At 40.9% G+C, this 26,650-nt stretch overlaps 1 protein-coding gene across 3 annotated transcripts in view; it reads right to left on the bottom strand.

Annotated features, from left to right (window-relative positions):
• CDS1 (CDP-diacylglycerol synthase 1) overlaps positions 1-26,167 on the bottom strand; it is a 72,999-nt gene extending 46,832 nt beyond the window's left edge. The window contains exons 1-3 of one of the 3 annotated variants that reach the window (XM_047717867.1): positions 19,767-19,844; positions 12,181-12,373; positions 11,028-11,155 (exon numbers count right to left, since the gene is read on the bottom strand). In XM_047717867.1, the coding sequence (XP_047573823.1) occupies positions 11,028-11,155; positions 12,181-12,373; positions 19,767-19,813 (368 nt within the window). In that variant the 5' untranslated portion in view covers positions 19,814-19,844. Of the gene's footprint in view, positions 1-11,027; positions 11,156-12,180; positions 12,374-19,766; positions 19,845-25,558 lie in introns of those variants that run through there. The other 2 variants (XM_047717865.1, XM_047717866.1) reach the window with 2 other exon arrangements.
• Positions 26,168-26,650: the final 483 nt, after the last annotated feature.

The following is a 26,650-nucleotide window of genomic DNA, read 5'->3' as shown; positions in this document are numbered from 1 at the left end:
ACCCTTTATTCCCAGCATACTTTACAAATGTCACTCTTTCTGTGGCCATGTCAGGAAAAATGTCAGCAGCTACAGTGTCAAACTGAAAGGATGCTAATAATACTTATATATGGATGTTTCTGAATCTAAAATTTCTTCCCCCTGGTTTTATTCAATCTACACTGAACTCACAGTAAAGTTTTTCTTTAAGACCTCTCTGATTTCTATTAATTCAAATGACAGCATTGAAATTATGTTACAAGAGATCTGGGTTCATCTTAACAAATAGTAACACACACACACACACACACACACACACAATATGCACTGTATTCTAAGCACATGCCTTCATTCTCCTGTCTACAAAAAGAAATATTTGCTGACTTCATCCATTTATCAAATATTGATTACACTCCCTGCTTTCAACCACTCTCCTATACAGTCTAGATATTTCTTAAATATCCCTTTTATGATGTCATTTCTGCATTCAAGATCTAATATGCAAACAATAGTTAAGTCGAAACACTTTCATCTAGCTTCCCAGGTTTTTAAAGAGGTGGTCAAATTGTATTTACCCAACTTTATTTCCCTCTACTGTGTAACAAACTACGTAGACTCATAAATTTCTCATGAGACCGTAAGTTTTAGGACTGAACTGAAGTGAGAGGAGAGTCAAAAAATGCTATGGCTGAAAAGTTCCATTTAGTTTTATAGACATAACTCTTTGTGGATTAATGAATAGACTGGGAACTGGGCTAGGTCACAGAGCTAGTCAGAGGTAAATAAAGGACCAAAAGCCAGTCTCCTGATAATAATCCTTCCCTGTTTGCATGAAACCCAGAGGCATATTTAGCTCTCCTTTAAAACTGATCATCTGACTTGGAATTGTTCAGAACCTACAGAAGAGGACACTACGTAAGTGTCAGAAATCAGTGCCCAGGCGGATGTTGCCAAGGTCCATGTGTAACTTTCTTAGATGCCTGGCTTTGAACTTCAGAGGATGGTAGCTGCTGAGAACCAGAGATCTTAAACAGAAAACCTACTTTCTTCATATCATCCAAAAATTCCATGGTAACTGAAAACCTGAGCCCTCAAGGAACATATCCTATCTGGTTATCTTTTATATGGCTTTCCCCCCCTTCCAGGAAAATTCCCCTCCCCCAACAAGGGTTAAAGACTTAATTCTCTTAATTATTCTAATGAATTCCCCAAATCTCCTATGAATACCTAATACAAAGTTAAGCACATAAAAGAACATACTTAAACATAACATATATATCCATTGACGCAGTAACTGAAAGTCATCCTTTAAGAGAAAACCACTAAATTCAAAACAGAGCATGATATGGGGGATAAAAAACACTGTGACTAAAAACCAGAGGATAGCCTGATTCTGAATTCAAAATTCTTGATTTCTTTTGCCATGCTATCATGACCACATAATAAAAGTCTTAATTTTGAGTCCAAGTCATCACCTCAGGATTGCTTTGAGAAAAGGAACTCAGAATCAGTAAAGGAGAACTACATTCAAGTCTCATGTCTCCAGGACCTATGTGAGTAAGAAATGAGATTTCTAAAAAGCATATAATTAAGCAGTAGCCTTAAAAGTGATTATCCACAGAGGAGTCAAGATGGCGGAGAAGTAGCAGCTGAGACTACTTCGGGTAGCAGGAGATCAGCTAAATAGCTTATCTAAACATTGCAAACACCTACAAATCCAACGGGAGATTGAAGAGAAGAACAGCAATTCTAGAAACAGAAAATCAACCACTATCTGCAAGGTAGGACTGGCGGAGAAGTGAATCCAAAGCGACGGGAAGATAGATCGCGGGGGGAGGGGCCGGCTCCCGGCTCCCTGCGGAGCAACGGAGCAAAATCAGGACTTTTAAAAGTCTGTTCCACTGAGGGACATCGCTCCAGAGGCTTAACTGGGGTGAAGCCCAGGCGGGGTCAGCGCGGCCTCAGGTCCCGCAGGGTCGCAGAAGGATCGGGGGTGTCTGAGTGTCGCAGAGCTTACCGGTATTAGAACGGGGAAGCCGGCTACAGAGACAGAGCCGAGGAGTGACTCTCAGCTCGGGGTTGCCTTGAACCGGTCGCAGGCTCGGTCAGCTCGGAGCGCGGCCTGAGGCCAGGGTGAAGGGAGTCACTGGGCGCTGTTCTCTGAGGGCGCACTGAGGAGTGGGGCCCCGGGCTCTCGGCTCCTCCGGGCGGACACCGGGAGGCCGCCATCTTCACTCCCGTCCTCCGGAACTCTACGGAAAGCGCTCAGGGAACAAAAGCTCCCGAAAGCAAACCCAGCAAACCCGAGCAGATTACTCAGCCCGGCCCCGGGTAAGGGCGGTGCAACTCCGCCTGGAGCAAAGACGCTTGAAAATCACTACAACAGGCCCCTCCCCCAGAAGATCAACGGGAAACCCAGCCAAGACCAAATTCACCTACCAAGGAGTGCAGTTTCAATACCAAGGAGAGCGGCGGAATTCCAAGGAGAAGAAAGCAAAGCACGGAACTCATGGCTTTCTCCCCATAATTTTTTAGCCTTGCAGTTAATTTAATTTTTTTTTTCTTTTTCAATTTTTTTTCTTTTTCTCTTCTTCTGCTAAATTTTTTTTAACTTTTACCGTTTTCTTTTTTAAAGTTTTTTAAATAGTTTATCTAAGATATATATATATTTTTTTCCTCTTTTTATATTTTTTCTTTATCGGCTTTCTTTTTTTAATAGTTTCTTTTTTTTTTCTTTCTGAACCCCTTTTTATCCCCTTTCTCCCCCCTCACGATTTGGGATCTCTTCTGATTTGGCTAAAGCATATTTTCCTGGGGTTGTTGCCACCCTTTTAATATTTTACTTGCTCCTTCATAAACTCTTATCTGGACAAAATGACAAGGCGGAAAAATTCACAACAAAAAAAAGAACAAGAGGCAGTACCAAAGGCTAGGGACCTAATCAATACAGACATTGGTAATATGTCAGATATAGAGTTCAGAATGACGATTCTCAAGGTTCTAGCCGGGCTTGAAAAAGGCATGGAAGATGTTAAAGCAACCCTCTCGGGAGATATAAAAGCCCTTTCTGGAGAAATAAAAGAACTAAAATCTAACCAAGTTGAAATCAAAAAAGGTATTAATGAGGTGCAATAAAAAATGGAGGCTCTCACTGCTAGGATAAATGAGGCAGAAGAAAGAATTAGCGATATAGAAGACCAAATGACAGAGAATAAAGAAGCTGAGCAAAAGAGGGACAAACAGCTACTGGACTACGAGGGGAGAATTCGAGAGATAAGTGACACCATAAGACGAAACAACATTAGAATAATTGGGATTCCAGAAGAAGAGGAAACAGAGAGGGGAGCAGAAGGTATGTTGGAGAGAATTATTGGAGAGAATTTCCCCAATATGGCAAAGGGAACAAGCATCAAAATCCAGGAGGTTCAGAGAACCCCCTCAAAATCAATAAGAATAGGTCCACACCCTGTCACCTAATAGTAAAATTGACAAGTCTTAGTGACAAAGAAAAGATCCTGAAAGCAGCCCGGGAAAAGAAGTCTGTAACGTACAATGGTAAAAATATTAGATTGGCAGCAGACTTATCCACAGAGACCTGGCAGGCCAGAAAGAGCTGGCATGATATATTCAGAGTACTAAATGAGAAAAACATGCAGCCAAGAATACTATATCCAGCTAGGCTATCATTGAAAATAGAAGGAGAGATTAAAAGCTTCCAGGACAAACAAAAACTGAAAGAATTTGCAAATACCAAACCAGCTCTACAGGAAATATTGAAAGGGGTCCTCTAAGCAAAGAGAGACCCTAAAAGTAGTAGATCAGAAAGAAACAGAGACAATATACAATAACAGTCACCTTACAGGCAATACAATGGCACTAAATTCATATCTCTCAATACTTACCCTGAATGTTAATGGGCTAAATGCCCCAATCAAAAGATACAGGGTATCAGAATGGATAAAAAAACAAAACCCATCTATATGTTGCCTACAAGAAACTCATCTTAAACCCGAAGACACCTCCAGGTTTAAAGTGAGGGGGTGGAAAAGAATTTACCATGCTAATGGACATCAGAAGAAAGCAGGAGTGGCAATCCTTATATCAGATCAATTAGATTTTAAGCCAAAGATTTTAAGCCAAATAAGAGATGAGGAAGGACACTATATCATACTCAAAGGAACTATCCAACAAGAAGATCTAACAATTTTAAATATCTATGCCCCTAACGTGGGAGCAGCCAACTATATAAACCAATTAATAACAAAATCAAAGAAACACATCGACAAGAATACAATAATAGTAGGGGATTTTAACACTCCCCTCACTGAAATGGACAGATCATCCAAGCAAAAGATCAACAAGGAAATAAAGGCCTTAAATGACACACTGGACCAGATGGACATCACAGATATATTCAGAACATTTCATCCCAAAGCAACAGAATACACATTCTCCTCTAGTGCACATGGAACATTATCCAGAATAGATCACATTCTTGGTCCTAAATCAAGTCTCAACCGGTATCAAAAGATTGGGATCATTCCCTGCATATTTTCAGACCACAATGCTCTGAAGCTAGAACTCAATCACAAGAGGAAATTTGGAAAGAACCCAAATACATGGAGACTAAACAGCATCCTTCTAAAGAATGAATGGGTCAACCAGGAAATTAAAGAAGAATTGAACAAATTTATGGAAACAAATGATAATGAAAACACAACGGTTCAGAATCTGTGGGACACAACAAAGGCAGTCCTGAGAGGAAAATATATAGCGGTACAAGCCTTTCTCAAGAAACAAGAAAGGTCTCAGGTACACAACCTAACCCTACACCTAAAGGAGCTGGAGAAAGAACAAGAAAGAAACCCTAAACCCAGCAGGAGAAGAGAAATCATAAAGATCAGAGCAGAAATCAATGAAATAGAAACCAAAAAAACAATAGAACAAATCAACGAAACTAGGAGCTGGTTCTTTGAAAGAATTAATAAGATTGATAAACCCCTGGCCAGACTTATCAAAAAGAAAAGAGAAAGGACCCAAATAAATAAAATCATGAATGAAAGAGGAGAGACCACAACGAACACCAAAGAAATACAGACAATTATAAGAACATACTATGAGCAACTCTACGCCAACAAATTTGACAATCTGGAAGAAATGGATGCATTCCTAGAGACATATAAACTACCACAACTGAACCAGGAAGAAAGGGAAAGCCTGAACAGACCCATAACCAGTAAGGAGATTGAAGCAGTCATCAAAAATCTCCAAACAAACAAAAGCCCAGGGCCAGACGGCTTCCCGGGGGAATTCTACCAAACATTTAAAGAACTAATTCCTATTCTCCTGAAACTGTTCCAAAAAATAGAAATAGAAGGAAAACTTCCAAACCCATTTTATGAGGCCAGCATCACCTTGATCCCAAAACCAGACAAGGATCCCATCAAAAAAGAGAACTACAGACCAATATCCTTGATGAACACAGATGCAAAAATTCTCGCCAAAATACTAGCCAATAGGATTCAACAGTACATTAGAAGGATTATTCACCACGACCAAGTGGGATTTATTCCAGGGCTGCAAGGCTGGTTCAACATCCGCAAATCGATCAATGTGATACAACACATTAATAAAAGAAAGAACAAGAACCATATGATACTCTCCATAGATGCTGAAAAAGCATTTGACAAAGTACAGCATCCCTTCCTGATCAAAACTCTTCAAAGTGTAGGGATAGACGGCACATACCTCAATATTATCAAAGCCATCTATGAAAAACCCACCGCAAATATCAGTCTCAATGGAGAAAAACTGAAAGCTTTTCCGCTAAGGTCAGGAACACGGCAGGGATGTCCGTTATCACCACTGCTATTCAACATAGTACTAGAAGTCCTAGCCTCAGCAATCAGACAACAAAAGGAAACTCAAGGCATCCAAATCGGCAAAGAAGAAGTCAAACTATCACTCTTTGCAGATGATATGATACTATATGTGGAAAACCCAAAAGACTCCACTCCAAAACTGCTAGAACTTGTACAGGAATTCAGTAAAGTGTCAGGATATAAAATCAGTGCACAGAAATCAGTTGCATTTCTCTACACCAACAACAAGACAGAAGAAAGAGAAATTAAGGAGTCCATCCCATTTACAATTGCACCCAAAACTATAAGACACCTAGGAATAAACCTAACCAAAGAGACTAAGAATCTATACACAGAAAACTATAAAGTACTCATGAAAGAAATTGAGGAAGACACAAAGAAATGGAAAAATGTTCCATGCTCCTGGATTGGGAGAATAAATATTGTGAAAATGTCTATGCTACCTAAAGCAATCTACACATTTAATGCAATTCCTATCAAAGTACCATCCATTTTTTTCAAAGAAATGGAACAAATAATCCTAAAATTTATATGGAACCAGAAAAGACCTCGAATAGCCAAAGCAACATTGAAAAGAAAGCCAAAGTTGGTGGCATCACAATTCCGGACTTCAAGCTCTATTACAAAGCTGTCATCATCAAGACAGCATGGTACTGGCACAAAAGCAGACACATAGATCAATGGAACAGAATAGAGAGCCCAGAAATAGACCCTCAACTCTATGGTCAACTCATCTTCGACAAAGCAGGAAAGAATGTCCAATGGAAAAAAGACAGCCTCTTCAATAAATGGTGTTGGGAAAATTGGACAGCCACATGCAGAAAAATGAAATTGGATCATTTCCTTACACCACACACGAAAATAGACTCAGAATGGATGAAGGATCTCAATGTGAGAAAGGAATCCATCAAAATCCTCGAGGAGAACACAGGCAGCAACCTCTTCGACCTCAGCCGCAGCAACATCTTCCTAGGAACATCACCAAAGGCAAGGGAAGCAAGGGCAAAAATGAACTATTGGGATTTTATCAAGATCAAAAGCTTTTGCACAGCAAAGGAAACAGTGAACAAAACCAAAAGACAACTGACAGAATGGGAGAAGATATTTGCAAATGACATATCCGATAAAGGGCTAGTGTCCAAATTCTATAAAGAACTTAGCAAACTCAACACCCAAAGAACAAAGAATCCAATCAAGAAATGGGCAGAGGACATGAACAGACATTTCTGCAAAGAAGACATCCAGATGGCCAACAGACACATGAAAAAGTGCTCCACATCACTCGGCATCAGGGAAATACAAATCAAAACCACCATGAGATATCACCTCACACCAGTCAGAATGGCTAAAATTAACAAGTCAGGAAATGACAGATGCTGGAGAGGATGTGCAGAAAGGGGAACCCTCCTACACTGTTGGTGGGAATGCAAGCTGGTGCAACCACTCTGGAAAACAGCACGGAGGTTCCTCAAAATGTTGAAAATAGAACTACCCTATGACCCTGCAATTGCACTGCTGGGTATTTACCCTAAAGATACAAACGTAGTGATCCGAAGGGGCACGTGCACCCGAATGTTTATAGCAGCAATGTCTACAATAGCCAAACTATGGAAAGAACCTAGATGTCCATCTACAGACGAATGGATAAAGAAGATGTGGTATATATACACAATGGAATACTATGCAGCCATCAAAAGAAATGAAATCTTGCCATTTGCGACGACGTGGATGGAACTAGAGGGTATCATGCTTAGCGAAATAAGTCAATCGGAGAAAGACAACTATCATATGATCTCCCTGATATGAGGGAGAGGAGATGCAACATGGGGGTTGAGGGGGTAGGAGAAGAGTAAATGTAACAAGATGGGATTGGGAGGGAGAGAAACCATAAGTGACTCTTAATCTCACAAAACAAACTGAGGGTTGATGGGGGGAGGGGGTTGAGGGAGGGGGGTGGGGTTATGGATATTGGGGAGGGTATGTGCTATGGTGAGTGCTGTGAAGTGTGTAAACCTGGCGATTCGCAGACCTGTACCCCTGGGGATAAAAATATATGTTTATAAAACTTTAAAAAAATAAAAAAAATTATAAATAAATGGGGACAGTGTCAGGGTGCCTGGGTGGCTCAGTTAAGTGTCTGCCTTCAGTTCGTGTCAGGATCCCAGGGTTCCTGGATGTGGTCCTGTGTGGGCCTTCCGGCTGTGTGGGAAGTCTGCTTCTCTCTCTCCCTTTGCCCCTCCCCCTGCTCCTGCTTCCTCTCTCTCTCTCTCTCTCTCTCAAATAAATAAATTCTTTAAAACATAAAAAAAAAAAAAGTGATTATCCAAAGTGGTCATACACTTATTGCTCAAATTGTTCATGAAATGTACCATGTTGTACTGCTACTACAAACATCAAGTGGTTTTTATTTCAAAAGTAATGACAAATTTTTTAAAAAAAATTGTGTTCCTAGTGGCACAAACATCATGAGTCAAGAATTTGGGTTGGCAAGGCAGTTCACCTGAGCCAAGAACTGGTATACAGAGATACTCGCCAAGAATGAACAAGAATTTTATGGGCCATCTGGCAAAGAGAAGTTTTGAGAAAATCCATCTATCAGCCTTTTGAGGAATTGGACAGGAAGTGTGTAAACTCCCGAGAGAAGGAAAATGCATGATACTGTATAAGAGCACTGATTATAAGGCTATGTCTGGATAGTTCCTTGGCTTCTCAACCTGAGTTAATAACATTCTGAGCCAGAGAATTCTTTGTCACGAAGATGGTCAATATCCTCCCTGGTCTCTCCCCACTGCATGCCAGCTGCACTCTCTCTCTTGACCACTTACAATGTCTCAAATGCCACAAATGATCAAATGCCACATGTCCACTGGTGTGGTCTGGGGAGGTCAGGGCATTGTCCCTGGATGAGAACTACTAACCTAGACTGATAGCTGAAGAAGAGTTTCACTAACAGACAGAACCAGACTTAACTGGTTAATGACTATTCATTCCCATAGACCCACACACAAAGATCACAAAACAGACTGGGACAATTTTCCAAGTAACTGAAAACCTTCAGGCCCCTTCCAATTTCAACAACTTATGCTCTGTTTGATATTACATATTAAAGACTTAAAAATGAGCATAAATCTTAACTTAGCTACAAAGAAAAATGTTTAATACATTTATTATTTAGTTGTTTTTAATCATGAAAATTTGGAAACCAGCTAAATGCCCAGCAAAAACCATTTAGTTGAGTAAACTGAACTATGGTCATACAAAGGAACATACCATGCAGTCATTAAAAATATTTAAGTATATTTAATGATGTTGTTCCTCAAACCACAGAATGAAAATGTAAATAGAAAGGTACGAAACAATACAATGTTATTTTTTATATTATACACCCCCCCCACATATTTATACAGAATGCACAAGGAAAAAAAGTTTCAAACAGTAGCTACCAGAATAGTATAAATATCAATGTTTGGGGGGAAGGATTACAGGAGTTCCCCCTTCCCATTCATGTACTTTTTAAATGTAATTAGTATTTTTAATCCCATACATCTACAACTTCTAAATCTTTGGAAGACAGACCATTTTGGGTATTCGTTTAAAGAGAGCCTAAAATGAGATAGATTTTGAAACATTCGTGTAGCCCTTAGGGCAAAGTTTGAGAAGACTGAAACTAGTTATATTATTATTTATTGTTCATTTTTAAAAACCAATTCTTTTATAAACAGAGCACAATACTTAGGGTCACAACGTGGTTCTATCACTTACTAAATGCATGACCCCTGATACAGAACATTTCTGCGCCTCAATTTCTTCATTTGTAAAACAGGCTTATATAATTGAACCTGTGCTACAGGGTTGCTGTGAGAACAGTCAACACATGTGAAGCATCTGGAGTAGTGCCCAGCACACAGCATGTGCTCAATAAATATCAGCTGCTATGATTTGCTATTGTTCCTTTATACTGAGGGGAACCTCATTATTAGGGAAAATCTACTATAAATAACACACAGGAATCCAGCATCATTCTTATGTAACATTAATATAAAAAAATTTCAGACCTGAGATAGACCTGATAAAATTTTAAAGCAAACGTACATCTGTGAATGAGGTCAGAAAAACTGAGATCAAGACCTATTAAAATAATAATCTTGGTTTTGGTAATGAACAGCAAAAAGTTGTTCTATTAGTTAAAAAATATGAAAACTTCTGTTTGAACCAATTTATTCTAATATGGTTATCTGCTAGGAATTGAAAACAGAAAAACTTACATTACATTTATTAGATATGACTAACCAGTGTTTTTTGTTATGACCTATGGGGTAGTAAAATCAACTTAGTAAGTCACATCCAGCATTTTTGTTCAATAATATAGAATATCAAACAAAAGAAATCAGAGGGTATCGTGCACAGTAATACAAGAACTGCTTCACAATATTTTTGCAACTGTTAAAATACACATTTGTGTGTTTCTTGGGATGTGGTGTAAAATGTATCTCCTACTGTGTGTCACAGTCAAAAAAGTTGGAAAAACACTGTTCTATACCAACATTTAAGATTTCACACATTGATCTGGATAAAAGCTTGTATTTATTTTGCTTTTATAAATTTCATAGCTCATATTAGCGAAGCATACAATGGAGGGCAATATAAGAGTAGCTCAAATTTGGTGGTAGCCAAACATTCAAAACCAAAGCAAACGTGAATTGGTATATAAAGGGCTGCAGAGTTTTGGTTGATAATTTTAAACTTAGTTAAAAGAAAAAAATGACCTATTTCCATCTGGCATTTGAAAAACAGCGAACAGAGAACACAGAATTTTCTTTATTAGATGTTCCGATACCAGAAAAGGTAACCTGATGTGGTGAATGGATCACTCACTGGAGAAATGTGACAAATCAGGGCAAGAATCCCAGGTCTGCATCATCCTAGCTCTGTAACTTTCCCCAGTTAACCTCTCAGGTTCAGTTTTTTCATATTTCACAAGACTGTAAGGACTAAATGAAAGAAGGTACATCAAGCATTTAGTACCATGCCTCACATATGGTGAAAAAGTATAAGCCTTCCTTTCACAGCTCCAAAACTTAGAAAAAGTGAGATTTATGACATCAACCAGCATAACTTCACAACTTCTCTTGAGCACCCATTATAGTCATCTTCCTCCCATCATACCTTGAAGATAAACCAGATAGAGCTTTCTTGAGGATCTCAGGGGTTCTATCTGAAGATAGTGGAATTTCAGGAATATCAGAATCTGTTCTGGAATCCAAGTCTCCATATCTGTCATCAATATCTGTTTCCTAAAATTAAAGAAAAAGGAAAATCACTTTGCAAAATTGAAAAAGAAAAAAGGACATGCTTGTCAATGCAAGTGTTTATGGCTCAGTGCGTCAAACCTCAGTTATGTAACTTGAAACAAAGAAACAACTATTAACTTATCTTGAATAACCAAGCACTATTGTACTTCCCTGTTAGGAAAGTTTGTGATATTTGCTAAAATCTATCAATATAAAGGATTAATTTAAGCAAAAGACACAAATAGAAACTTCCTATAGTATCTAAATTAGAAATTTATCAACAAGAATCAAATGTTTGTTGTTTTGCTACTTAACGGGGAGAACAGGGGGTTAATTCCAGGTAAATTCTGACCAACTGTGCACAATCCCTTTTTTATCTGATTACAATCAAAGCATCAACAACAAAAGCAGATTCTTACACTGGCACAGCATTATATACATATGTATATATGTACTTTCACTTCCCTCATTCTTATTAGATCCTCCAGAGACAATCTCAGTGAAGCAGGTCAAACAGACATTATCATCTCTGTTTTACTGATAATTAGCATCAAAAACATTTGCTTTGATGGTAGTATTTTTCACCATAAAGTGAGTTAAAGCCCAAACTGCCTTCTAAGAGTACATGCACAGGAGCTGTGTGTGTATACTGGGGCCTTTAGACAAAGTGGTCACTGTGGAATTTCCAGGGATAGACTGGCCAAGGAATTTTAAGAACACAGCTGCCTGGGGCACTAGGGTGGCTCTGTTGGTAAGTATCTACCTTTGGCTCAGGTCGTGATCTCAGGCTTCTTGCTCAGTGGGGAGCCTGATTCTCCCTCTCCCTCTGCCTGCCACTCCCCCTGCTTGTGCTCTCTCTCTCTGTGTCAAATGAATAAAATCTTAGGAAAAAACAAAAACAAAAATGAAACAGAGCTGCCTGATGTTGTTTTAAAGTTGTTTGTTCTGCTGTAACGTGTCTCTACTCCTATGTCTTTCCCTCTCTTAAATTCACCACCCCCCAAGCAACCTTGAGTAAAGAGTGCTACACATATGTATGCTTTGGGAGAGTGGTTTACAGATGGGTAAACTGAGGCAAAGGGGGCTGAACTGGGGAGGATGAAAATATAGGTGAATACAAGTAGAAGGAGCAATGAGCAGAGCACTGGGCCACAAGTGATCCTAGGAATGAGAGTGCCTAGGAATTCAGAGTGTTCAGGAATTTCAAACCCAGCTCCGTCCCTATGGGCAACAAAATTTTGGTAAATTTCATTACCCCTTTTACCTGTTTCTTCAATCATAAAATAAAAGCATTTAATATAATGCTGAGGCCTAAGTCAAAGTAGTAGTAAGCTATGATTATGATTGAACCAAGTCTTCCAATTCCTCATTAAATAGCTCACCAAATAAAATTTTAGCCTTGGGGGAGTATTTTCAGTTTTCATAAAGCAGTAATAAACTTTCATTGACTAACTATAACTTTCTTATTAAACAATTATTAAATTAAATGTGTCATTATACCAAATATGACAAATGAAATAGACATGCTGAATTCCCACTGTGACAGAGTCAGCTGTCCCCAAAGTAGCTTAAACAGAGAGAGATGCTGACTAATAAACCACCAGACAGAACATCCCCTGAAAATCTCAGAGCACCTGCTGTCAGTCTGACTTGCCAGCATGTCTTTGACATCCAGAATAATGGAACACATGACTTTCTCCCCACCCTCCCTTTTTTCTGCTACTCTTCTTTAACCTTCAGTAACCTGGTGTGGCTGGCATGGTGTGAGCAGTAGTAGAGATGGTGACTAATGGATGTGGCTCCCTAAGGCAACGTCATCATGTTGCCCAAAGAGCATGACTAGGAACCACAAGTTGCTGGCACTAATTTCACTTCTACTCTATTAGTGTGATGAAACGCAAATTACTTAACCCTTTGGTTAAGATACTCAGACTCTGGTTGCCCCATAAAACAAAAGCATTGCGCTGTAACACAAACTGCACTCCTTCAAACACTAAAGCTCTCAGCAAGCCACTTGAAATTCTACTTGGCAATAATGGTGACGTGCCACAACCCCCCTCGCATGCACACGTTCTCCAATAGCTGCTCTCCTTTTATTTTTATTATTTAAACTTCTGATTTCTATTTTACATACCTTAGAGAAACATAAAATGAAACACTTAAGATTTAATTAGGCTTCTTCAATTCCAATTAGTAACTAAGGAATAAAAGATAATTCTGAAATAATGACATTTTACAGCAACGTTACTCAATACTGCAGTGAACAGCAGAGACTCTCAGGTTTCTGTTTCTTGTATGGATCCTCTATTACAAAGACACCAAAACTGGCAAGGAAAATGAGTGTGATTGAGATCCCAGGAAAGAAGGAACTAGTACTACAATGATCAACTAGAGCCATGAAGCAGAACATAAAATGTTTAAGAAGACCAAATTAGGGGCTTTTTCTCAAGCCTGTAATATAAAGATGACAATCCTCCACTTTTCCTCTTATGCCCTGTTCTCTTCCAGCCCTACACCAGGTGATTCCATGGTAGCTTGCCTCTTCATCTCTCTGTGAACTCAATAATTCCCAATAGACCTGCATCTCTAGCTTCCATTTCCGGGTGTGTGGGCATTCCATGAACATCATCTGAAATCCAACATAAGCAAACCAACCTATTGTTTCCACACCAAACCTGCCCGTTCTGTATCCCCTACTCAGGTGAAAACACCACCACCAAAACAGTTCAACAATTAACTCAGGTTTGAAACTTGGCTATCGACTTAACACCTGCAATTCCTTGTACCAAAACTCATTCAGTTGGGCCCAAGCCTATCATTCATCTTTCCCCTCCCTCTCCATCCTCACCCACTGTTCTCTCCTTGCTGAGCATCACCCTCTCTCAGCAGCTCATCCCCCTGCTCTCTCTAATCCATTCTTTTTAAAGATGTACTTATTTGAGAGAGAGAGAGAACATTTGCACGGGCAGGGGCAAGGGCAGAGGGACAGGAAGAATCTCTCTCTCTCTTTTTTTTTTTTAAGATTTTATATATTTGAAAGAGAGAGGGAGAGTAAGCATGAGAGAGAGTGAGAGAGAGAGAGAAAGCCAGCAGGAGGAGAGGTGGAGGGAGAAGCAGGCTCCCCACTGAGAAGGGAGCTTGATGCGGAATTCCATCCCAGGAGCCCATCACGACCTGAGCCGAAGGCAGCTGCTTAACCAGCTGAGCACCCAGGCACCCCGAGAGGGAGAATGTCAAGCGAACTCCTTGCAGAGCAGCGGGCAGCTCAGTCCTACGACCCTGAGATCATGACCTGAGCTGAAAGCAAGCGTCGGATGCTTAATCAACTGAGCCACCCAGGCATCCCTCTAATTCATTTTCAACATAAAAAGCATCTTTATTAATTGCAAATCTGATTTACCACTTTACCGCCTATCAAAATTACCAGGATAAAGTCAAACTACTTAGCATTGTTCTTACTGTTTTTCACATGGGACCCTGCTCTTCCAGCCACTGTTTGATGACTCCCCAGTTTTCACACATAGAGAGTGCCATCCTCTCTTGAATCCATATGTTTGTTCTACGTACAAAGTACAACTTGTACTTTCTCTCTTGGTCTCATCCCAGTTCCAATCTTCTCTTCCCCATTTCTCAAACCTAGCTACTGCCCACTCATCCTCTGACCTCAGCTTCAAGGTCATTTCCTTTGGAAATGTCCTCCCTCTTCCCTGACCCCCAGCTCCAGGTTGGCTGCTCTTCAACTGTGTTCCCACCATACCCCTAATTCTTACCTATTAGTTTATATTAAAGTTATTTGTTTGGTTATCTTCATTTTCCAGGAGTCCATAGCCTTTGTGAGAAGAAGAAAATACATTCACTGGCTGCCCTCTTAAATCCCAAGAGGCCAGCAGAGGAACTTGTCCCCATGGCTGACATAATAAGAAGTTCTCATCTGTTCTTGCTAGCTGAGTCTTGGTCAAGTTACCTCATGTGGGACCTCAGATGCACTTATTTATGTAAAATGAAGGCTTCTGACCACAAAGGACTACTATTTTCCAAATATTAAATTTTAATGAAAATATGTCTAGGAAATGACGGCTGAAAGTTGAAGAAATCAATTTCTTTATTACCCTGTAAATTTAATTTCTATAGTACAAGTAAACTTAGAAAATAAGAGCAAAACACTTTAAAAACACTGATTTAAGTCTTTGCTAAATTTTTGGCTCATTCTGATTTCCCCCAATGACACCCAATTTCATTATACATTAAAATCATACATCTTACATTTTCATTCATATGGGTTTTAAGTTCCAAAACAGAAGTAAAGATCCCTGAAGGCAAAATCCATGGGATAATACAAAAAAAAACTTAGAAATCTGAGAAGTTCTATTCAAAGGTAAAATATTACTAACACCACAAATTTGCATTCTATCTGAAATCATAATTAGTGCTGGGCTCTCCATCAGGCTAAGGGCTAAGAGAAATAATGCTTTTAGCTCTTCTTGCCTTTTGGAAGGAAGAACAATTTACGTGCACTAAGGGTGATTAAACCTGTCCTTGGATATTTTCTGCAATGTGTGAACCTTGACTGGATCTTGGTTTGAAGGGAAAGGGCAGAGGAAGAGGGGAATCTCAAATACACACTTGGCAGCAAATACGAAAATATGAATATGGACTGTAAATAGGAAAGTTAATTTTTTTAGATAACAATAATGGTATTGTGGTTACAAAGGAGACTGTCTTTAGGAGATGCATGATTTAATATTAGAAGTGAAGAGCGAGGGGCGCCTGGGTGGCTCAGCAGGTTAAGCCGCTGCCTTCGGCTCAGGTCATGATCTCAGGGTCCTGGGATCGAGCCCCGCATCGGGCTCTCTGCTCAGCGGAGAACCTGCTTCCTCCTCTCTCTCTGCCTGCCTCTCTGCCTGCTTGTGATCTCTCTCTGTCAAATAAATAAATAAATAATCTTTAAAAAAAAAAAAAGAAGAAGTGAAGAGCGACAAGGTCTTCAACTTATTTTCAAATAGTTCATTAACTAAATATTAGCATATGCATATATGGGAAGATAAAGCAAATCTGGCAAAATCTTAACAATTGTTTAGTCTAAGTGCTAAGTGTACAGATAATCACCGTACTAGCCTTTTAACTTTTCCACCGTAGAAACTTTTATAATAAAAGCTAGGAAGGGGTGCCTGGGTGGCTCAGTGGGTTAAAGCCTCTGCCTTCAGCTCGGGTCATGATGCCAGGGTCCCAGTATCAAGCCCAGCGTTGGGCTCTCTGCTGGGCGGGGAGCCTGCTTCCCCCTCTCGCTGTTTCTGCCTGCCTCTCTGCCTACTTGTGATCTCTGTTAAATAAATAAATAAAATCTTTAAAAAAAAATAAAAAAACAAAAGCTAGGAAAAAATTCAAAACTAAAAAATACACTGTTTGGAGATACAAATATTTTGTGAACCTATCAAGAGAAGGAAATACTGAATAGAAAGTTCAAGCCATAATTACCTAGGTGCCTAAGTGGTTCCTTACAATCATGATCCTTTTGTACCAATTCTATATTTATTAATAACAATATAAATTATTATAAGTAGTACCACCACGTGCAAAATTCCAGGGGGCACCATTTACATTAAACCTTATGTGAACAGCGCCCCAGGGCTGTTCAAAGACAACACAGAAACAGTTCAAGTACGGACACAGTAAGTGGGTGAAAAGAAAAGAAAAGCCAAAAACTTGAAAGAGATATGATTCGAAATTTGTTTTCCAGATCTGGATTTTTGTATTTCGAGGTAAAATGTAAAGCCTCAGATGGGCTTAATAAACATTTGCTACCCCACCACACTACACCATTTTCAAATAACCTGCTTGGAAAAGGAAGGTGGCACTGAGACCAATCTTAACTGCCAAGGTTTGGTCCCACCTGGGCCAGACAGACGTTGAGGTCAGGCTGGCTTCATCAGCCTTACACACAGCTCTTCAATACCTGGCTATAAGCACTGGCAAACAAAGTGAACTAAGAGCATAACCAGGAAACAGAAGGGCAACACCGCTTTCCTAGCCACCAAGTTAGCACAAAGGAGCTTTAAATTCCCATTGCTATGAGCTCCTCGTGCTGCCCTAGACTCTTGTTTCTCCCTTTCTGTGCACTCCAATTTTTTATTTAAAAGAAAGCTTACAGTGTGGATAGTTCTGAGTCTTAAGCAAACAAATGTTCAATGACATGATATGAAAAATAACTTTGACCTCTCCCTGTGGATAAGAAAATTAGTAAACACTTAGAAAGATACCTAAACTTGGCCTGTGATCAATAATCAATTGATCACTAATGAAATTAGTTGCTCTTCCGGAGTCACTTCAAAATGTGGTATCATTCTCATCAAATAGGTTCTGAAACTTTCCCAACTAAATGAATCAAAGTATAAACACTTATAAAATTAAAATGAAGGATTTCTTTTCCTAATGAATCACAAAATAAGTGAATAAGAAACTATTTTGGGGGGCAGCTGGGTAGCTCCGTAGGTTAAGCGTCTGCCTTTAGCTCAGGTCATGATGCCAGGGTCCTGGGATCAAGTCCCACGTCTGGCTCCCAGGAGGGAGTCTGCTTCTCCCTCTCCCTCTGCCTGCCAGTTCCCCGGCTTGTGCTCACTCTCTCTGTGTCAAATAAATAAATAAAATCTTTAAAAAAAAAAAAAAAAGGAAACTATTTTAGGTTTTTTGCTGTTGTTCTGAGAGAGCACAATGCACACACACACACTTGCACACACAAGTCAGGGAGGTAGGGGCAGAGAGAGAAGAAGAGAGAGAATCTTAGGCAGGATCCATGCCCAGGTCAGAGTCTGATGTAGGGCTCAAACTCATGACCCTGAGAGCACCTGGGTGGCTCAGTGGGTTAAGCCGCTGCCTTCGGCTCAAGTCATGATCACAGGGACCTGGGATCGAGCCCCGCATCGGGCTCTCTCCTCAGCAGGGAGCCTGCTTCCCCCTCTCTCTCTGCCTGCCTTTCTGCCTACTTGTGATCTCTGTCAAATAAATAAATAAAAAGTCTTTAAACTCATGACCCTGAGATCATGACCAGAGCCAAAATCAAGAGTCTGATGCTTAACTGACTGAGCCACCCAGGGGCCCCTAGAAACTATTCTGTTTGATTTGAATCCAGGTGCTTAAAATCACAGATTTATAGGTTTTCAGCTAAAAGGTTCTAACTAAATTCAGAAGAGCCAAATTAGTTTTTAAAAAATCAAAGTGGTAATAGTAACAAAAAGTTCCTTAGTAAATTTTAATTAATTTTATAAATTTAGGACCACATAATTTTCTCCTTTACATTTTTTTTACTCAGAAAATTTAGGGTAAATCCCAGTTCTTAATACATGTGACCCCGGGAAAGGAATTTAGCTTTCCTCAGGTGTAAACCAAGGTTATCTCCCTTGTCTACACACAACTGTAAAGAGATTCAAATTGGTATTATATACAAGTGAATATTTTGCAAACTATAAATTACTTTATTACCTTTATTCCATACAGTTAAAGTCCACAGTCCAAAAAATTATGATATATTCTACTATTAGTTATTGAGCAACAAACAAATCTCGGCCTCACCCCTTTTCTCAAAGGTACAAAAAGAGCCACAAAAAAAAAAAAAAAAAAGATGACAGTTAATCAGAACCTCAAACATAATAGGCATCCAACAAGTATTTACTGAATGCAGAGAAGCAATGCAAGCTTCATGAAACATGTCTGTATACAATTTCTTAAATGACCTATTTTCCTTATAGTGACTCAAAACCTGTATTTTTTTAAAGACATTCCTAACCACAGAGGAAAGAAAAACAGAAAAAAAAAAAAAACCTTTGTTTTTAGCTGTGCTATGCATGAAGAAACATGTGAAGTTTTATTTTACAAAAAGGCATATACATAAACATAAAGGATAATCATACTTTACATATATACAACATACTTCTTCTGTATGAGATAATTTTCCAGGGTACTACTTTAAACTGTCCCACTTTCCCCTAGTACATTTATGACAAACAAAATATTGTTTGCATCAAAAAGTTCCACAAGTACACATCCAAGCCTGATGCAGCTGATGACATCATACGATAAAATTTCTCAAAATACTAAGAAAATAAACTATTTTAAGACCAAAGATCACAAACGGTAAGTAAAAACTCACATGAGGACACCAGGATTTTCTTTAGATGTCCCAAGAATATTATAAAGCATAATTTAAAGACAAGAGAAGAAACTACCCACCCTCACCTCCAAAAGTTTACTGCATACATTAGCATGACTTTAAAATGTGGCTGTCTACATTAGCAGAACTGTACTATTCCTGGACACTCGATCTGGAAATCAGATCTTCTGAAATACACAGCAACTCTTTAAGGGGAAGCATCAACAAATAAATTTCTTTCTAAGATTCTCTGAACTTTTGCCTTAAAATCATTACATGACCCTTGCCACCAACCCCAAACTGTTACTTGTGATCTTTACTCAATCCTAAATAAGACCTTGCATTGAAAGACCTGCCTCAAGCCAAACTTCCAATTCTCATTAAATCTAACCTTGCCTTTCCCACTCCAAGACTCAGCCAATGCTCTGTTAAGGTGCTGTTCTCCCTCAATGCAGGAAGTCATAAACTCACCTTTGTCTTATCAATTGGTTGGTTGGTGATATTTGGGGAGCCAGCATTCAAAAAATGTTGTTAAATAAAATGAATATGCTGCAAATGACAAAAGAATCATGGAAAATTACTTAGGTGGTGATATTGACTAATAACTGATCAACAATTGGGGAGTATTAGTCCAAAAAGTATTCTAATGTCTATATCTAAATATTAGTATTTATTAATGGCCTAGATTTAAATGAAAAAAATAAAAAAGAAAACGTTTATTACACTTACAGGTGATACTAAGACAACCCACAGAGAAGTGTGCCAAAATGCAGAATTTATAGAAACACAAGTTCCAAAACTAAAAGTTTGTTTTAAAAAATACTAAAATTATTTTATGGAAGAAACTACACACATGTGAAATGGGGAAGGACAGAAATTAACTGACCAGACTGTTTCACCCTCAACCTCACAACCCAAAATCTGTACTGAAGTAGCAGCCTCACATACAAGCATACCAGGGACTCTGTCCCACAGCACACTATTCCACATGCGTCCCCTTTACTAGCCCGACTTCCATGTGCACCCCCTTCTCTCCTACCTTTGGTCCAGGAAATCAGGTCTTAGCTTGACTTCCAACTGCTCAACCCCTCTCAATCCATCCAGAGCTTCAAGAACCCACTCTGGCCTTAAGTCCACTTTCCCATCTACCCTAACTTGTGGTCTGGCCTTGCTGATTTATTTGTTCGTTCTTTTGGCATTCTTGACCTGGCATTTCCAGGCTGAAATCACACCTAGTGCCTTTCTTAGCTATTAAATGGTGGCTACTCCTAACATTCATAGCTGCCATGAGGAACAAGTCAAGTAAGATGTTACCAAGAGCAGACAGCCCCAAGATGAGCTACTTTGACATGAACATTATTTTGAATTAAAAGCAATCAGGGGCACCTGGGTGGCTCAGTGGGTTAAGCCTCTGCCTTCGGCTCGGGTCATGATCTCAGAGTTCTGGGATCGAGCCCCGCATCGGGCTCTCTGCTCAGCAGTGAGCCTGCTTCCTCCTCTCTCTGCCTGCCTCTCTGCCTGCTTGTGATTTCTCTCTGTCAAATAAATAAATAAAATCTTTAAAAAAAAAAAAAGAATTTAGATCAAGGACCTACTCCAGGTAGAGAGCTATCACCATAGATAACTATATTATACTATAAACTAAGTCTGATAGGGAGGAATCTAGCTACGCCTGTTTGATCAAAATCCTCCATGTCCCATTATTTCTCAGTGGCCCAGCAAACATGTTGTTTATCGAACTTTTACTCTTTTTCATCTTTCTGTAAAATTGCCTTCCTTCCCTCCAAGTCCCAGATCCCTACGCCCTCTCTTCTTATATACTATATATACCCCTTTCTCCTTCTGTACCATATATAACTCATGTTGCTCGTCTTTCGAATTTTCATGTCTGGGTGGCTCAGTGGGTTAAAGTCTCTGCCTTTGGCTCAGGTCATGATCCCAGGTTACTGGGATCAAGCCCCTCATAGGGCTCTCTGCTTAGCAGGGAGCCTGCTTCCTCCCCTCTCTCTGCCTGCCTCTCTGCCTACTTGTGATCTATGTCTGTCAGATAAATAAATAAAATCTGAAAAAAAAAAAAAAAAAAAGAATTCCCATGTCTATCTCGATTTCCTGTACATATAAAATTAAAGTTTATTTTGTCCTGTTAATCTGTCTTATGTCAATTTCATTCTTAGTCCAACTAGGAAGACTTTGAAGGGCAGAGGAAAGTCTTCCTCCTTGATAATGTAAAAGTACTCTGTGAACTTTAAATCCCTCTACAAGCATCAACTACTATGACCAATACTGCTACTGAGTTAAGAACTATGCTAATTTGCAACATAACAAATTCATGTTATTTTAGTTGAATTGAATCTTCACTGCATGATAATTCTATTAGTTGCCTCTTGGTCCCTTCATGTCACACTCCCTAAAATAATACTCCAAACAGGTCCCAGTCAGAGATGACTTCTACTTCCAGCTCTGTTGCTTGCTCTAGGCCATTCTGGGCAATAACAACCACACATTTGACCAAGTTTATTATTTTCAAATATATATACACATATATATATTAAATATTAAACATATTATATATTTTCTATTTAATATGTTTAATATTTAATATATAAATATATATATAAAGATTGGGTTGAACTAAATTATTTCTAAGATCCCTTGAAGCTCTGTGGTTTTGCTCTTCAAAATGTTTCTCCATCCACCTTCGTTTCCTTCTTTACTTTCCTTGGATACCCTCATCTTCTGTACTCTCCACACCATGTCTATTTCCTTTTTCCCAGGTGTGCCCATCCTCTTCAGCATCTTCACTCTCCCTTGACTTCTTTCACTCAAATACCTATCTTCACTTCCTTGCAAAAGGAAATTTTCACTTGAACATCCTCTCTAGCTGCTATCGTGAACTCACTCCCCTTCACTGCCACTTCCTGACAAGTAATGACCAGTACTTCACCTCTCACATTTTTCAACCTAAAACCTGGCTTCTACTACCATCTTTCCCCACTCAGTGTTCTATGCCTCACCTTTATTCCTAAATACTATTGATGATATCCTCTAAGCAATCCCTCTTCCTCTAGTTCGCAGGACCTTGTTATCTTGGTTCCTTCCCTACATCTACAACTCTGTTTTCTACATGGGCACCTCTCAAGGTTCAGTCTTCAGTTTTCTCCCTTCTCTATTCTAATCAAAAGTTGACATTTCCAGACCCGATCTTTCATCTCAATTTCCAACACCACCTTGGATCACCTCTCTCAATTTAGAGAATAACAAACCCTGCCCAGCCCAATTCACTCATGCTCACTATCAACCTGCAAAACCACCCAAAATTTTTGCTTCTTCCCTTAAAACCTCTTAAGTTATGGATCAAAGTATGCCTGCCAGCAGGCTCTTCCTGTTTACTCTTACTCTGATCACCCTAGTCTAGGTCCCAAAACTATTATCTAAAATACACATTCTCTCTCAACCCTTATTTCCCTGCCCCTACCAGATACAGCACAAGCCCTCATCATTTCCTTCTATACCAGTTGGGATACACTCCTATCTGGTTTCTTTGCAACAGGTATCTCCCGCTTCCAACACTTTCTCCTGACTGCTGCTAGAGTGATAGGCTAATGCCTCTGCAAAAACACTCCAGCAGCTAGCTAGGGTCCATAAAATAAAGCCTAACCTCCTTCACAAGACTTCCAATCTCCCAACCTCATCTCCCAAACATACACAGTTTATGCTCCGGTATTATCAAGCTAATTTCAGTTCCCTGTGCCTAGCTAGAGTGCTGACTCAAGAAACAGTTCCTCATGTCCTTTGCCTAGAATATCCTGCCCCAACTCTTGCACACCTGATGAGTCCCCAGGCATCTTTTCATTCCAAGCTCAACCTTCACCTCCTCTTTAAAGCTTTTGCTGTTGTTTCCAATGTAGAGTCCAAATATGCCCTCTATGCTAACAGTGAGCCTTGTTCAGACTTCTAATAAATCTAACTCATATGTCTCCTGGGAGGTTCCTTGAGGGACTAGTCTTGTGATCTTTCAAGTATTACTCCAGCATTTAACAACTGGAAACATTCCCCTGCAGGTAAGACTGACTTTTTCACTGGCTAATTTCCAGAGCACAGAGCCTTCTCCCAGAATGTCTCCAGGTCTGAAGAATGAAAATGTCATATTAACAACACTATTATAAAAAGACCACAAAGTGACATAGGACTGTACTATAGCAGCAGAATATAATATACCTCCTCCACTTCAGTAATTCCCCAAGAGCTCTGCCTTTATTTCTACTTGAACAGAGAAGGGACTTAAATAGTTTAAATAGACCAAATATTAACCAGCTTCTGATGTGCAAACTGATTTTAAAACAGCCCTTGACCTGGAAATACAGGTGCATTCAAATATACACCCTGATAAGAAAGGACAGATAGGGGATAGAGTTCAATGTCTCAGAGCTTGCCCAGTCAAGAGTTCCTTGTGATAAACTTTCTTGTGTGCAGCAGTATGTTAGTTTGAAAATGCTCATCATTGTCTAAGGAATCTTAACAGACTGGGTTACATATAGCAACATCTACTCTCAGCAAACAAAATCCAGCTGGGTACATATTAATGAAAACAAACAGTGCAGTATTTATAAATAAATAAATATGCAGTGAGGTAACCCAGTCACAGATAGCTAGAAACAACAGTTCTAATGAGTTAAATCAAACCACAGTAGTTTCCATTTTAAATACATTAGGGTGCTAAGTAAATTCATTCAAAAGTTACTTTATTCATGACTTCCTGAACATGTTTTCTCTTATTAAAAGCTTGTTAGCTTCTGCTGGTTAAGGAAGTCAACATGGGGAAGCTGATATTTCCTTGATTCTAAACTATACCAGTGCTAAAACAAAACAAATCCCAACCTAATTAATTCTATTTTTGGTCTAGTTTCCAAGGCATTTTTCACAAAGACTATTCTCAGTCTACTGTTTCTAGCTTTGTAACACCAACCTCAAGTAACTGGAAACTGTTATATTTTGTGTAATTCCTTGACACATATGTTCTATCACAGATTCTAATTTTATTCCTCCTGCTATCAAGGGTAGAAAATAAAAGGATCTATCATCCCACTGATTCTAAAGTTTCATTCCTAAAGTCATTGTAAATTTATTGTTTCATGATATTCTGTGAGGTTCCTACCGGGGCTTTGAAACTTGAGTTACATCAAGTTCATCAACATCAAGTTGCAGGTGGAACCCTCCCCAAATCAGAACTGCCAGTGAGTTTCAGCAACAGTACAAACCAGAAGAAAGGGTATCAGGAAACACCTACTTCCAAAATGCCATAGACTTGACCTTGGATAATCCACTTCACTTCTGTAACTCAAACTGCAAGACTTGCTTCTAAAAAACAAGGCTTCTAGGAACAGTTTAAGAGCTTTGAGCTTCTAAAATATAATGGAATTGTATAAACAGGTTTTATGAAACAATCTATTCTCTGGCCCAATTTCATAAACCATCTAGTTTAAAAGTTCATAAAAGTGCTTTGTTTTTCCAAAATCCCAATTTTGACCCATGTATTATGGAATAATCTGAATAATCTGAACTCTGCCTCTTTTTCTACCTTTAAATAGAATGGGAGTTAGAAGTTCTCATGAATTACCAAGCCAGGTCAAATGAAATCCACTACAGACAGAAAAAATGCACTGTCTTGGACTCAAAGGAAGCTGTAGGATTACAACTGTGTCACGTATATGATACTCTAAACAGCGCTCCCCCCCCACCCCCCACCCCCCGCCGCCAAATCTATCATATGGCTGAAAGGGCAGAGAAATCGAAAACGTGCCGATGGGGGATCAAGCCCAACAAGCCAAGCTTCCAGCGTCAGGATCCAATGACATGTTAGAAATGAACTTGCATGTCTTTAACTTTAGTTCTTCCTAACTTTGTTCCTCTGCGGAGGTGTTAGGTGGCAGCTCCTAGGGTGGCAGGTTCCTTTCTGATTCTCCTGTCCGTCTCCTGTCCGCCGGGAAGGGGAACCGGAATGGGAAGAAACTAAATTGTAATCAAGTTGAATCATCCAGCTATGCTGGGCAACGGCCGTGGTCATCCCGGGAAACGCACCATCTCTGGTGCCTGGGTTCGCAACCCCACTTAAGGAGGAAATAATGTCAGGCCGGAGGAAGGCGCAGCCGGCAGTCTGCGGCCTCAGCAGACATTCCTTGGGCCCCACCCTTGCTCCCAAGTGTCCCGGCCCAAACCAGCACCTAGCCGGGGCGCAGGTGTGCGCCTCTCGCGGCTTCACTTACTTTGTCACTGGTACTCTCGGTTTCGTGGTCGCCGCCGGCCGCCTCTCCCTCGCGAGGTGGCGGCGTCACCGCTCCCCCGGGGCCGGGACAGCCTCCCCGGTGCCTCAGCTCCAACATCTCCCGCTCCCGCGCGGCCGTGGCGGCCTCCTCCAGAGCCCCGAAACCCGAGCTGCGCGCGGGGTCTCACTGGTTGGCTACTCTGCCCCCCTGGCAACGTCGCACTCGACGTCCGGCAGAGCCGCGGCCACCAACACGCCCCCACCGTGGAGGCGCCGCCGTCGCGCCGGGTCACCCCCAAAACGGCATCAACGAGCGAGCGCTCGAGGCCGCCTCGGGCGAGCGCGGCGGCGGCGGAGGGGCGAGCGCCAGCGCCGGGGTCGGTTCGGGGTGCGGGGCAGGCTCGGGGCACCCCGCCCGAGCGGAGAAGGCGGGGACGCGGCGGGGCACGGCCGCCGGTTGCCAGGTGCGCGTCTCCACGCAGAGGCCCAGGTGGGAGGAGGAGAAGGGGCGGGGAGGGAAGGAGGAAGCGTGACCTGCTTTAGCGCTTCACCGGGCGCCCGCCGCCTCTGCCCAGGCACTCCCCGCCCCGCCTGCGGACTCGAGAGTCGGCTGGTCCCGGCCCCCCTACACCTTTCTCTAGGCTCCTGCCTCCCGCAGCCAGGTCACGCGCCGCAGGCCCCGCCCCAGCCCGCCCCTCTGCGCTGCACTGCGGTTCCCACAGCCCCGCCTCCCCCGCGGAGGGGTGACGTCACGACCCCCCACGGCTCCACCCCCGGCTCTGCACGCACACAGGTCGGGGGCTTGAGGAAAGGTGGGAGCGGCGAGGGCTGGAGAAAAGGGGAGGAGCGGGGAGGTGGGCCGAGCGCGGAGTTTAGCGGTGAAGTTGAGAGCTTGTGGCCTCGTCCCGGAGGAGCCAGAAGGCTGGAAGAACTGAGGGAAGACGCCTGGTAAATACTGACAGCAGTATGCCCTACCACCCCCTTCAGATGACTCTATGGCCGCATCAGCTTGGTCCACCGTGGCGTGCCGGAGCTTCAGAGGCGTCCAGAAGCAGAAACTTGTCTGGCAGGCTGGACTCGTTGACTTCGCAGC

Source organism: Lutra lutra, chromosome 2 (genome assembly GCF_902655055.1).
Source record: "Lutra lutra chromosome 2, mLutLut1.2, whole genome shotgun sequence".
NCBI lineage: Eukaryota > Metazoa > Chordata > Mammalia > Carnivora > Mustelidae > Lutra > Lutra lutra.
The sequence above is the reverse complement of the archived record's forward strand: the minus strand, read 5'-3'. Positions and strand labels throughout refer to the sequence as shown.